The sequence below is a fragment of the Poecilia formosa genome, unplaced genomic scaffold (genome assembly GCF_000485575.1).
Source record: "Poecilia formosa unplaced genomic scaffold, Poecilia_formosa-5.1.2 Scaffold92, whole genome shotgun sequence".
Lineage (NCBI taxonomy): Eukaryota > Metazoa > Chordata > Actinopteri > Cyprinodontiformes > Poeciliidae > Poecilia > Poecilia formosa.
The window spans coordinates 74,937-87,842 of NW_006800031.1; the positions used below are offsets into that span (position 1 = coordinate 74,937).

Below are 12,906 nucleotides of genomic sequence, written 5' to 3' on the forward strand. Positions count from 1 at the left end.
GATCTCATGGTTTAATGGAGCTTGAGAAGTTCTTCAAAGAAGAATGGGCCAAATTGCCTAAAGACAGGTGAGCTAAGCTTGTGCTGTCATATTCAAAAGGACTTGAGGTTGTAATTGCTGCCTAAAGTGGATCAAAAAAGTGTAAGTAAAGGCTGTGAATATGTTCATAAATCTGATATCTTGGTTTTCAATTTAATAACACATTCAAAAGATGGAAGGGATAAATTTGAAACAATTCGTAATAAAGCTGTAGCATAAAATGTGTAAAAACTAAAGAGCTGTGAAAACTTTCCAGATGAACAGAGAAGTTCAAATGAGCTCAGGCGTGAATGGCGTATGATTTCTGGAGAACTCGAAGTGACCACGTCTCCTTGCTTCAAAAAAAAAAAGTATTTGGGAGTGATCTTCTATAGACTGAGACGTTTTGAGGACAAACTGTTGCTTCTTCATGTACAGAAGAGTTGTGAATTTACTCTCTGCATCTGGAAAGTCTGTGTTCAGTTTTTCTAAACATACACACCAAATGTGGTTTTGGCCATTGTACACAAACACTCATGGATCACGTAATTGGATACCTGTTCAATTACCCTACAAAAATATTGACTCAACCAATCACAGGATAGTAATTTAACTCCTGTAAACATTAAGACATGGTAAAAGCAACTTGTTTGCGGTCAAACCAGGCTTCAGAATGGGGGCCAAGAGATTTCAGTGACTTGCATCGTTGCCATGTTCAGACATTGACTGAGTATTCCAGAAACTACCGGCCTTAGAAATAGAGCATAAATCTCCACAGTCACCAGACCTCAATCCATCGTAACTCTGGGATGTGGTGGATCAGCTTACAAATCTGCAGGAGCTGCACGATGCCACCATGTCATCGTGCAGCTCCTGCCTGTGTGCCCGAGTCTCTGTTATTGTGCAGGAGCCTGCTGCAGGCAAGCCAGCTTTGTGTTTGCAGCTAAAGCAGAGACAAACATTAGATTAAAACTGCAGCTTAATGTATTCTGCCATTTCTAATTGAAGTGTATAAGGAGATCTTTTTTTATTTTTTTTATTGAATTCCAAACTCTATCAAATAAAACGCCATGTTACAAGATATCAATATAATTTGTGCATTTCTAATGAAAGGCTAGTTGTGGTTCAGCTCAACTATCTAAAATGGTCTAGCAGAATCACTTTAAAAGTTTCATTACGTTTCATTCATGCACAAACTGGTAAAAATGTCTAACATTTTATGTATTTATGGATCCAATTAAAAAGCTATTGTTTACTGTTTAGCGATAAAATGGATGGGAAATGGCTTAGTTTATGACTTTTAGTTGAGCCAGTTCTACAGAAGGTATTTTTTAAAACTGCCTTTCCCTTTCCTTCTTAAATACTCTCCCTTATAGAGGATTGTTTCTCATAAAGTCTGTCCACGTAAAAATGCAAAAACACAATAAAAAACTAAACTAAAACGCTGTCAGCAGCTGCCAAGCTAACAGACCCTTTCCATCTTTTACTTCTTTGTGTTTTATGGTTGATTGCAAAAAACAATTATACTGCCAGCTTCTGCACCAGAGGAATCACCTCCTGTAAACAAAGGCGATTGCACTGCAAACTTGCCAAAAGTCTCTTGTTTTCCTGTCTAGACATCAATACTGCAAACAAGAATTAATGAAAATCTTAACCCTGAAGGGAGCTTTTCAAAACGTTTGTTTTCTGTGAAGATGAAAGGCAAAAGCAGAGACAAAATTAGCTTCAACTGTGTGCAGGAAAAGCTTTGAAAAATGCTTCATATATAAGGGCTGCTGCTGTATAAATTTGTCAAAGTTAAATCCTTGGCCTTAATCAGCCATACTTTACTGAATGTGAACTCAAATCAGTTAATTTGAGAGTCATGCATCTCATCACACAGTTTAGGCAGCAATTTAACTTTTAGTAATTAAAACTGATTACTAAAGTTTTGATTATAGTGGTTATTTGAACCCCTATAATGTGCAAAACGACGGATCTGAAGAGCTTTGTTAAAAATCTAAACATCTCCACTACTGTAGCTATTAAGACCACAAACTTATTTATATGCATAAACATCAGCATTATTGCAAATTAGTTATGGTTGTTGTCACAGCACAGCGTCAGAACAAAAAGTTCATCAGTTTGGTCTGCGGTAGACTGTGCAGCCAGTCATCTGCTAAATGAAGCATCAATGCATCCCAACATTCATTAATGTTAGAAAGGTCATCATATTGTTACTGTCAACCTATGTACAGCGTGCTAATAAAAAGAGCCATACGCAGCAGTCGTCCCTGGGTATCTGAGGCTCCAGAAGGTCCCCTGCCTGGATCTCCTCCCCGGTCCAGGCCTTGAAGCTTACAGACCTGGGTGAAGGCTGCTGGGTGGGACCTTCGGCCCACACAGAGGCGTTGAGGCAGTGAATTATGATGTGCTGCACAGCCTCGGTGCTCAGCAGGTGGATAAAATTCATCTGGATTCGACCCACTCCGATTTCCAACTACAGAGAAAACAAATGACCAGGCACTGCTGTAAAGTACTGAAAAACTGGAAGACATTGAAAACAATCTGGAACACTTCAGACTGATTAATGTGGTTTAGTGTATCAAGAAAGGATACTTTAGTACTAAAATATGGACACGTCTTGAAATGAGCTCTAACATATGGGGAATAAAAACACATTTTGTGGTTATCACATCACATTAAGTTTTTTGTCATTGGCCTGGAAAAAGCTAAGGCAACTTACAGACCAAAAACAAATCAGAGCTTCTCAATGCCTTTCAAAACTTTTTATACTCAGACAGTGGCAGCATTCATTGGTTGTTAAACCTCTTCACTCTGATGCCTCCAAGTCAAATCCAGACCAACCAATTCCCTTCATACATTACCTAACTATTAACAATGTCTGCATTTGTGTAAGTAAATCTCACTTTAAATAAAACTGAAGGCCTCAAAGGTTTCTTAAGACCATTAGAGAACAAATAGCATCATGAAGACCAAAGAATACAGCAGACACATCAGGGAGAAGGTTTAGTTATTAACGTGTCAAACTTCATATCTGCAAGCCAAAGTCTAAAAATGAAAATAGTTTGGCACAACTGCAGACCTACCAAGACATGGCCACCTACCTAGACTGAATGCATACCAAGAAGAGCTGTAAAACATACAGCTGGACATGTAATCGGGTGGTTTAGATCAAAGCAGTTGTATGAAAAATGGGCCAGTTAAGGTCTTTTATCAAAGTCCAACAGAGATTCGGTGGCATGGCGTGAAAATGCATGCTTACAGATACTTTCAATATGTTCTGACTGAGCTTGAATTATTTTACAAAGAATGGGCTCAAATGTTGGTCTTTCGTTATGTAAAGATGGCAGATGCATACCTCAAAAATATCTGCATTTAAACGCGGTTCTATAAACTACAGCCTGACTGGTTCTGGTCTCCACACTTTATACATTTGTGAATCACAATCTGGTTTCTTGCACTTATGCTCTATAGAAACCATCTCACATCATTCCTTTTTTTAAGGTCAGTCTATAAGAAAAAACTTAATATATATTTGCATGCTCAACACAGCCACCGATGATGACTCTGTTTGTAGCAGTCATTGCTCTTCACCATCAGATGAATATTTTATAAGTAAATAAATTCTGACACATAAAGCAACACTCAGCTTTTATCCTTGGAACATAGAACTGATCAAAGTGCTTGATGTAAAATATTCTATCGTCTCTGAGCTTCATTTTACCTTTTTTTTTTGCCAGGCCTTCATTTTCGTGTTCATGAGAGATTTAGTAATTGTTGATTGTTGTCTGGATTCAGGGAGTGCCAGCAGTTGGTTGCACTGTTGCTGTGCAGCTACAACATTCTGGGTTTGAATTCCTGAGGTGTTTCTGCAAACAGTTTGCATTTTCTCCCCATAAGCACAAGCTTATGGAGCTTTGGCCTCTTTCAACAGTCCAAACAATGACTCTTACGTCAAATGGTCTCTGCATTTGTGAGTGTGTGTGCATGTTTGTTTGTCCTGTGTGTGTTTGTGTCTCTGTTCAGCTCTGTTTACCCGAGCCACCAAAACTCACCGTAACCCGGCACAGACAAGCAGTTACAGGTAACGGATGGATAAACGAATAGATGTTTGGATTTATTAAGCCACATTAATCTTTTTAAAATGTCCCCTAAAAAACGGCACAACTTTTCAACGAAGTCCACCACATTCAAATAAACCGCAGATGTTGGTGGTCTAGTTTGATCTAATGTGTGTGCTTTCTTTGAAACAGAACTTACATTGACGTAAGTAACTTAGAAATCTGATCAACTACTGCTTTTTCAAAGCTCTTAAGTCATTCTTGCTGGTCTAAGCATAAAAATAAACTGGTTATTCTAAGAATCACTTACATCTGTATGACAGATTCTGAATTAAGAATGACTTTTGTTTATATATATATATATATATTTTTTTTTTTTTTTTTTTTTTTTTTTTTTTTTTTTTTTTTGCTCCTTCTGCTGGAAGTATTCTGGCATACGTCTTTGCCATTGTGTGGAATCCAGACGTTTTACTCTGCATGTTAAAGATAAAATAACGCCAACAGATGAAGGTTAGATAAAGAGATTTACTTTCCAGATGAGAGTGCTTTTGATTGCATCCAACTCTGGAGACTTAATGCAATACATTTAGATTTACTGTTCTAACAGGCCATCCAAATTGTTCCAAAAACATGCTTAAAAGCAAAAACCTGGACGGCTACGCTCATGTTTGTCACAAATGATATTTACAGTCTTAAACTCTTTGCTTCTTCAGCTTTTTTGTTGGATATCCCTTTTCGAGATTTATTTGGAACATTTATGTGTTCATTCCCCTACTTGTGCCCTCTGTAGAATCTGAGTGGTAAATGTTCATTACAGCTTCATCTACAGAGCTTTGTAAAAGTATTCATACCTCTAGGAACTTTTTTTTTTTTTTCATATTTTGTCAGTTGACAATCTTCAGTGTACTTTAATTGGATTTTGTGTGACATACCAATCCAGACAGTTCATACTTTGAGAATTTTATGCAAATACAAATTTTAAACATGCATCATGTATTAAGCCTGAACCAATTTTTTGTTATAACTACAGTAGAAAGCCTTTTGGTGCATGTCTCCACCAGCTTTGCAAACCTTTTGAATTTATGGCTCAAAATAGCTCAAGCTCAGTCAAATGGGATGAAATGCATTATTGAATATCAATCTTCAAGTCATATCATAGATTCTAAATTAGATTACTTTCATCTAAAATACTGTGTTGCAACTCAAGTTGAATGTTTATATTTGTCCTAATGGAAAGTGACCCTACAAAGCAGTTTGTTCCATGAACGACCTGTATTTACCACCCTCCATCTGTCCATAATCTCTTATCATGTCCCTGTCTCTCCTGAGGGAAAGCATCGCCACGCCCAGATCATCCCACCATTTTTTACCATCTGAATAGTAATGTAGAATGTCAGTTTTTTCACAATATGCAGAGTTCTAATGGCTCAACAGGTTGAATTCCAACAATAACTTTCTTCTTGCACTTGTACCATAAGTCAAATTTGTAGATTTCATTTAGGGATAGTAGACTAAAGGGGGCTGGAAACAAATGCATGCCTCACTTTTTAGATCTTCATTTGTAATAAAAAGTTCAACCATTCTCTTTACGTTTCATATAAACAATGATGTTTGTCATTACAGTGTGGAAGGCCCTGTAGATTTGGTGAAGAGGGAATGCAAAGAAGTCCAAACCTTTGAAACTGTAATAGGTTTCAGACAAGTTTGTCCTCCACCAGTGAAGTTACACATCACTTCAATGCTGTCTGCACTGCATCCAAGATTTGGATCGATCCAGTAAGCTCCTGCGAAAAAAGAAATCCAAACAAAATCTGACTAACTGACACAGAACAAGTGCATAAGACACAGCATCCAGTTAAACGACTCCTCACCGTCGTACATCCGCTGCTCACAGTTGTAAAGGTCCAGGCAGGTTCGAGCCGGGTTGCGTCTGGTTCCCAGCGGGTTCTTCAGGCTGTGGATCAATGTGCTGAGGTGGTGAAGCGTCTTCAAGATCTCCGTGCCTTGGTCTAACATGGGCAAGTCCATGCTTTGATAATTCTAGTGTTAATGTGAGTTTTTACACAGTTTAGGGTCAAAATGTTCTGCAGTTTATAATAGAAGAAAATCATATCATGGCTTACAGTTCCATTAAAAACTGACCTCTTGCTGTAAAACAGCAGGAGGCTCCATGATGATTTCCAAAGCAGGACTGAGAGCTTCATTTCTCTGCAGCCAGAAGACACATTTAGTTTGTATTTTGTCAGCATTAAACCCCAAATTATGACGTGAGAAGAAACAAACTTACTAGTAAATGCTCAGAACTTGGAAGGCCCTTCAAACCAGCAAAAGATAAGAGGCATTAATAGAGCAATCCCAGCCCCATCTGCTCTTTTTGTTAGCCTTCTCCTACTGTGTGTGTCAAGCGTCTTTATAATAATCTATAATCTAGTAGTTATGGTGTCCTATTCTCACTAAACATGCAGATAAGCAGAGAGAAATTAATGATGCACAGGAAATGATGCATGAATAGAAAATAAATTATCCATAACTGCAGAGGAGACGAGCGGCCGGCTATAACACAGCTGATCACAAAGGAACAAAAGCAGGCCTGAAAAGAAAGATTATCTGCTCCAAATAACACAGTCACAGCTCACCTCCTGCATTTTTATTCCTCCAATAGTTTTCAGTGCGTCTAAAATGTATCATTTTCCACATATGGAAAATGAAATCTAATCTTAAAATCTGACTTTTAGACATTTTAGTGTGTGGTCACCTCATGCCGACCAAGAAACCAGCAGCTGGGACTAGAGATGGAAATTAGCTACCTGGCTATAACCCCATGTCATTGTTCATTAATATGCATTGTCCCAGTTTTAAAAATGAACTAATCAAGATTTTGACAACCTTTGCAAACTGTTTTGACAAACATCAACATTTGAATAACAGTTTTTAAGTTCTGACAGATTCTGAATTCAGTTTGGGTTTGGACATAGACATGCTTTGTTGCTGTATCCCAGTTGCAAAGTCTATTGCAAATTTTCTTTTAGGGTTGCTCTGAGCTTCTCTCCATCCACATGCCCATCAGCTCTGACCAGGTTCCCTGCCCCTGCTAAAGAAAAGTATCCCCACTGCAGAATATTGCGACATTTACTAACTCAAAATAAAAGAAATATGCCCAAAAAGAAGACAAAAAACTATGAAGACTGTGCTCCCTTGCTGACCACAAAACAGGAGAAAAAAATGAACAAAGAAAGTAGAGAGTTCCCACTAGCTTCCTCTGTGTGGTTTGAAAAACACTGATCTGCCTCTTAAAAATTCATCAAAAGCACCAAAAGCACACACAGTGTGTGTGTGTGCGTGTGCGTGTGTGTGTGTGTGTGTGCGTCACAGACACCAGATAGCCACAAATAAAAGCCCAGGGAGAAAGAGTGAAGTAACACTATGTTATGACACACTTTATGTTGCTGCTGATAAGCTGGAACACATCCACCACTAGAAGAAAATCCCTAAACATCAGAGAACAGTGTTAGTTTTCCACCATGTATATTTTGCATGCAAGTTAAAGGTGCAGCATTATGGATTTTCCAGGCACATAATGGCATTTTACAGCATTAGGATTTATTTTATAAACCAACACAGAGCAGTTATGTGCTTGGTTTATGACAAATGGTTACAATATAAATACGTTGAAAGTTGTGTCTTTAATGTGCCAAATGTGGAAAAGTTCTAGAGAAATTAGTAGTTTTGCAAATCAGTGCACAACACAAACCTGAAAGTTGTCTATAGACTGTGACAAGCTGACACTGTATGAAGTATTAATGAACGTGAAAGTAATGTATCTATTTTTCATATGTTTAACATGCGAAAGGGAAAACCTACTGGTGGCCCAGGTGGTCCTCGAGGACCAGGAGATCCCTAAAAAATAATTTAAAAAAAATCAAGAAATTAAAACATTTATATTTTATATAACAACATATAGTAATTTTGTTCTTAAAAACTACTTACATTTGGTCCTGGTAACCCCTTAGGGAGAAAAAGAAGACAAACTGATTATGAATCAAGAATAAAGGCAGAAAAGCTTTATCATTTCTAAAAAAAAAAATAAAAAAAAAACCTCCAGCAATTTACCATCTTTATCTGGTGTATTATATTGCTAAAATTACTCTTTTGCCTGTTCCAACTTCTTACTTAAAAATCTTCTTCCACACAGCAAATCCAATTTTCACACCACAGACCTGGATGTGAATGTAGGCGTTTTCGGAGAGCGCCCGTAAATTATGCTGCGCGCGAGCGCTCAACAAACCTCTTAAAAAGCTCTGAGATGTGCAAGAGGCCTAACATTTATCACAATGACAGGATTTCCACAGCAGCTAAGTGCCACTGCGAGTGTAACAACAAACAGCGGAAACACAATAGGAAATGAAAAGTGCTGAAGGGCAGGAGGAGGCTGAGTGGTGTGCTGTCTCCTTGCTAAGTATCCTATTCTGTGCTCACAGTACAGACAGACAAGGATTCATCAAAACAGCGCCACGCACCGTCTCCCCGCGACTTCCTTTGTCACCCTGAGGTCCCTGGTGAGGAGAAAAAAGACAGACGATCACTCCATCACTGCTAGGAAGGCAGAGAGGAGTCACATAAAGCCTGGCACACCGGATGAGGGATGAGGTACATACTGGATGACCGCTGGGCCCAATGATGCCAACAGGGCCCAAGGCTCCCACCGCACCCTGAAAAGCAGAGGCATGTAAGTGACTAAGGACACATGTGATGAAGCTTCTGATGAGGCCGCACTTATTTTTCATGCCAAATGTGCAGTTTGGGAGAGTTCAGCGGCCCAGAGTTGGCTGAAATACTGCACTGAGCTGGCAAGCTGTTATTTGTTATCAGCTTACCATCAATCCTCGCGGTCCTTTTGGTCCCTGTATTCCTGCCAGGCCAATGTCCCCTGGGGGTCCCTGGAAACACATCAACACATCTCAGTGCAGAAGACACGCAAGTTAAAAAACAGACCTCAGGAAAAGTAATAAGAAATCTTTGTGGTGCAAAGGATATGTAGAGATTATCAGATATGAACTGTAATCTTTCAATTCAAATGGCCTTTAAAGGCTGTAGTTAGTCAAAGGTAACACACTAATGACAGCACAGTATCTCAAATAAAGAGTTAATGATCCAGTTAGGTTGTTATTATCTTGTTGGTTTGTGTGATAGCACATGTGCAAGCAGTTATGGTCTTTATGCATAAAAGGACACAGTGATTTCATAGTAAATTGTTCAACTCCCTCCAAAGTTAACTCGTCCACTGAGCTGAATTCAGAAACTTTGATTAAAGCCGGGGGTAGGTAACCTTTTCATTCACAAACTTTGAAGGGAAGACGATCATCTTAAAAAAAAAAAGTTTACCTAGGTTAAACTCTCTATCAGTAGCAAGTTGATATTGATTGATATTGATTGGCTGAAAACATGTTAGATTGCTAATTTTGTTTATTAGTTTAAACATTTTCATTCATAGCTGAAACTAATTGTGTGTTGATTTTAAATAAACAAACAAATATCATCATGTTCTCTGTCAATGTGACGTAATCAGATGATTGGAAATGAAAAGTATTTTCTCTTCAGATTGATTTTCATAAGTTATGAGACAAATTGTTTTATGAAAATCAATATTCTAATGCAGTTTTAACTTTGTTACATCCCCTAAATACAAGATAGAGCAGATTACCCTTTTTTACTCTTGCACTGATTGTCAGAACTACTTCAATAAGATTTTTTGTGTCATTTTTGTGTCTTTTCAGCTTCAAATCCTCCACTAGCGTTGCTTTACCAGACAATCACCAGACATTTTAGAGCCTCTAGACCAGGGGTGTCAAACTCAATTTCACCGAGGGCCACTGCAGCATATTGGCCCCCCTCAATGGGCCACATTGACGGTACAGATCAGGAGGGCATCCCTGCTAAAACACACCCCAGACAAAAGGTTGACTTCCCTCATTCAGGTCTGAAGAGGCTTATAATGATTCAATGGTCCAGGTGTGTTAGAGAAGGAATGCATCTAAAGCTGCAGATGGTAGCTCTGGAAAACTAGACTTGGGCACCCCTAGCATCAATGTTAAAAATAAATTAAACACCTCATATTGTTAAATAACTGATTTTATGTATTGAAGTTTTAAATATTACATTTGAGTTTCCATGGATGTAAAAATTACTGCTCAGTTTAAAAATTACATTATTTAAATCAGTGTTTAAAGGTGAGCAAGCAAATAATAAAAACAAGTCACATGGGCAGACAATATAGACTTTACGCAAAGATTTAGTCTCAGAGGCAACTGAAATCAATTAATTAAAAACATCCTTTCTGAATATTATCTCATGGTCTCTGAACTAAATGCCTCTTTCTGACCGGGAGCTGACGGCGTGTTGAAGAGTTATGGACCGGACGCTTTGGAGCGTCTGGTTAGGAAGCGCATTACAAACCTTTGGTTGAAATGTAGTTTGTAGTCAATTTCTGCTCAAAACCTATTTTAAGTCAATCATCGGCCTATAAAATGCTGTGGGGCCACATGTGGCCGGCAGGCCTTGAGTTTGACACATGTGCATTACCCCATAGAACTGCCAATTGGTAATTGAAGTAAAGTAACTTTGATTTCAAAGAAGCCTACATTGAAGTCGATTGGCAAATGAACCAATCAACTTGGCATGGAACACGAAAGGGGAAGACTCTTATTGTCTCACTGCACCCCAAAAGATGCATAACCTACAAAAACTGTTTCTGTCTGGTTTTGAACCAGAGACCTATTGCGTGTAAAGCAAACGTGATAGCCACTACACTACAGGAACTGAACTTCTCTGCTCTGTTTCAATTTGAGGTTCCAAAGTTGATGATGTGAGATGCAACGCATGAAAATTTCAATTGAGGCTTGCACTCAGATGCCTGGATTCAGAGTACAGACCATGACACCACAGACCCTTGTTGACCTTTAGTAAACACCTGTGATGAATAGAACAGACTAAATCTGCTTCTGTCTGGTTTCGAACCAGAGACCTTTTGCGTGTGAAGCAAACGTGATAACCACTACACTACAGGAACTCATGCTCTTTCCACTGTTCCTGGTAGATGATCCACATTTTGTTAGAGACTAATGTCAACAATGGGCATGGAACAAAGTCAAATCCTTATACCACAGATCCTCTCAGAGAGCACAGTAACTTGGTGAACAAACTGTCAGACTTATAATTGTGCCTAATTTCACATTACAGTCCATAAACTAAGCCTGGGATCAAAAAAATTATAGAAAATGTCATTAGCAGAGACAAATGGTTCTACAGAGACTTGGCTAAATGGCTATAAAATAAAATCAATTGTTACAAATAAAAGATGGTTCAACACATTAAAATAAAAAAATATCTCTGAAATACAATCAACACTTCAAAATTAAAAATGGTTCAAAAATAATATCAACACTTCAAAATACAAAATCTCTGGAAAATAAAATATTATGTATGTTGTTTTGAAAAACATTAGAATATAAGCATTTTATCAAATCTTCATTGTGGTAAGTTCTTCTTAAATCCATGGAAACTCAACAGTTTGTAAGGTAGGTGAGTTAGCTCAGCTGGTTAGAGCACCGTGCTGGTAATGCTGAGGTCATCGGTTCAAACCCCGTACGGGGTAGTTCATGTCTAAGGTCTTTCACACAATCAACACTTCAAAATAAAGGGTTCAAAAATAAAATCAGCACTTCAAAATAAACAAGGTTTCAAAAATAAAATCAACACTTAAAAATGGTTCAAAAATAAAATCAACACTTCACAATAAATAAGGGTTCAAAAATAAAATCAACACTTCAAAATTAAAAATGGTTCATTTATGTTTTCCCATCCACCTGGTTGTGTTAATCCATTAGAGGAGCCAGTAGTTTATCTTGAGGAAATAAATTACAATGCAAAAGTTAATTAGACTGTAACATGCACAGTTCGCTGCTCAACCACTGCAGACTGCGAAGACTTAGAAACCGCTGGAAGTAACTCATCCAGCGGATTTAACAAATGGAGCCTTCTGGGTTCACGTTACCCAGGAGAGCGGCGTTCTGGAGGAGCTGCAGACGTAACATCTGTCCGTTTCAGAGAAGCGAAACCACGCAAATAAATAAATAAATCCTAGTAAAAGCGCACACCGGACCGCACAGGGTAAAACAGAGTTCAGTTGATCTGTTTGGATCAGACAGATCCAACTGACTGATGAATTAGCACAGATTTTTCTGCAGATGGGAACCAGGAGGAAGTGCGTTCAGACCCCAGCGGGTGAAGTGATGCTAATTTAAGTAAATCCACTTAATTTAATTTATTAAGTTATTGGGGCCTCAGTCAGTGGTTTTTGTCACTACGGAGAAAAATGTAATTTGTGATGGGATCTGGATTCACGGAGATTAAATAAACCACATAAAATGCGACTAAATAGCCGATATTAATATGATTGTAATTTCACGGATAAAAAAAGTACATGACCGATTTTTTTTTAATGTTGTCGGTCAAGATAACGGATAACAATGTTGACTGGTAACAATCGGAATGCATTGTGGGAGACGTAGTTTTTAATCAATTCGTGCTCAAAACCAATTTTAAGTCAATCATCAGCCTATAAAATGCTGGGGGGGCACATAAAATGACATGGCGGGCCACATGTGGCCCGCGGGCCTTGAGTTTGAGACATGTGCTCTAGACTTTAATCCCACTTTTACTGTTTCTATCTTTGCTAAAAGCTTCACAGTTAGATCAACTGCTGAACATTAACAACAGTAATTTACAAAGAGCTCCATTACAGGATAATTTTTTGGCATCACTCAGA

At 38.3% G+C, this 12,906-nt stretch overlaps 1 protein-coding gene across 2 annotated transcripts in view; it reads right to left on the reverse strand.

Moving 5' to 3' along the window:
* Window positions 1–12,906, reverse strand: part of col27a1b (collagen, type XXVII, alpha 1b) — an 84,457-nt gene that overhangs the window by 2,016 nt on the left and 69,535 nt on the right. For both annotated transcript variants that reach the window (XM_016674267.1, XM_007557909.2), the window contains 10 exons: window positions 8,957–9,019; window positions 8,738–8,791; window positions 8,600–8,635; window positions 8,070–8,087; window positions 7,944–7,979; window positions 6,370–6,396; window positions 6,225–6,290; window positions 5,954–6,122; window positions 5,757–5,866; window positions 2,279–2,497 (listed from right to left, as the gene is read on the reverse strand). In XM_016674267.1, the coding sequence (XP_016529753.1) occupies window positions 2,279–2,497; window positions 5,757–5,866; window positions 5,954–6,122; window positions 6,225–6,290; window positions 6,370–6,396; window positions 7,944–7,979; window positions 8,070–8,087; window positions 8,600–8,635; window positions 8,738–8,791; window positions 8,957–9,019 (798 nt within the window). The remainder of the gene's footprint in view (window positions 1–2,278; window positions 2,498–5,756; window positions 5,867–5,953; window positions 6,123–6,224; window positions 6,291–6,369; window positions 6,397–7,943; window positions 7,980–8,069; window positions 8,088–8,599; window positions 8,636–8,737; window positions 8,792–8,956; window positions 9,020–12,906) is intronic.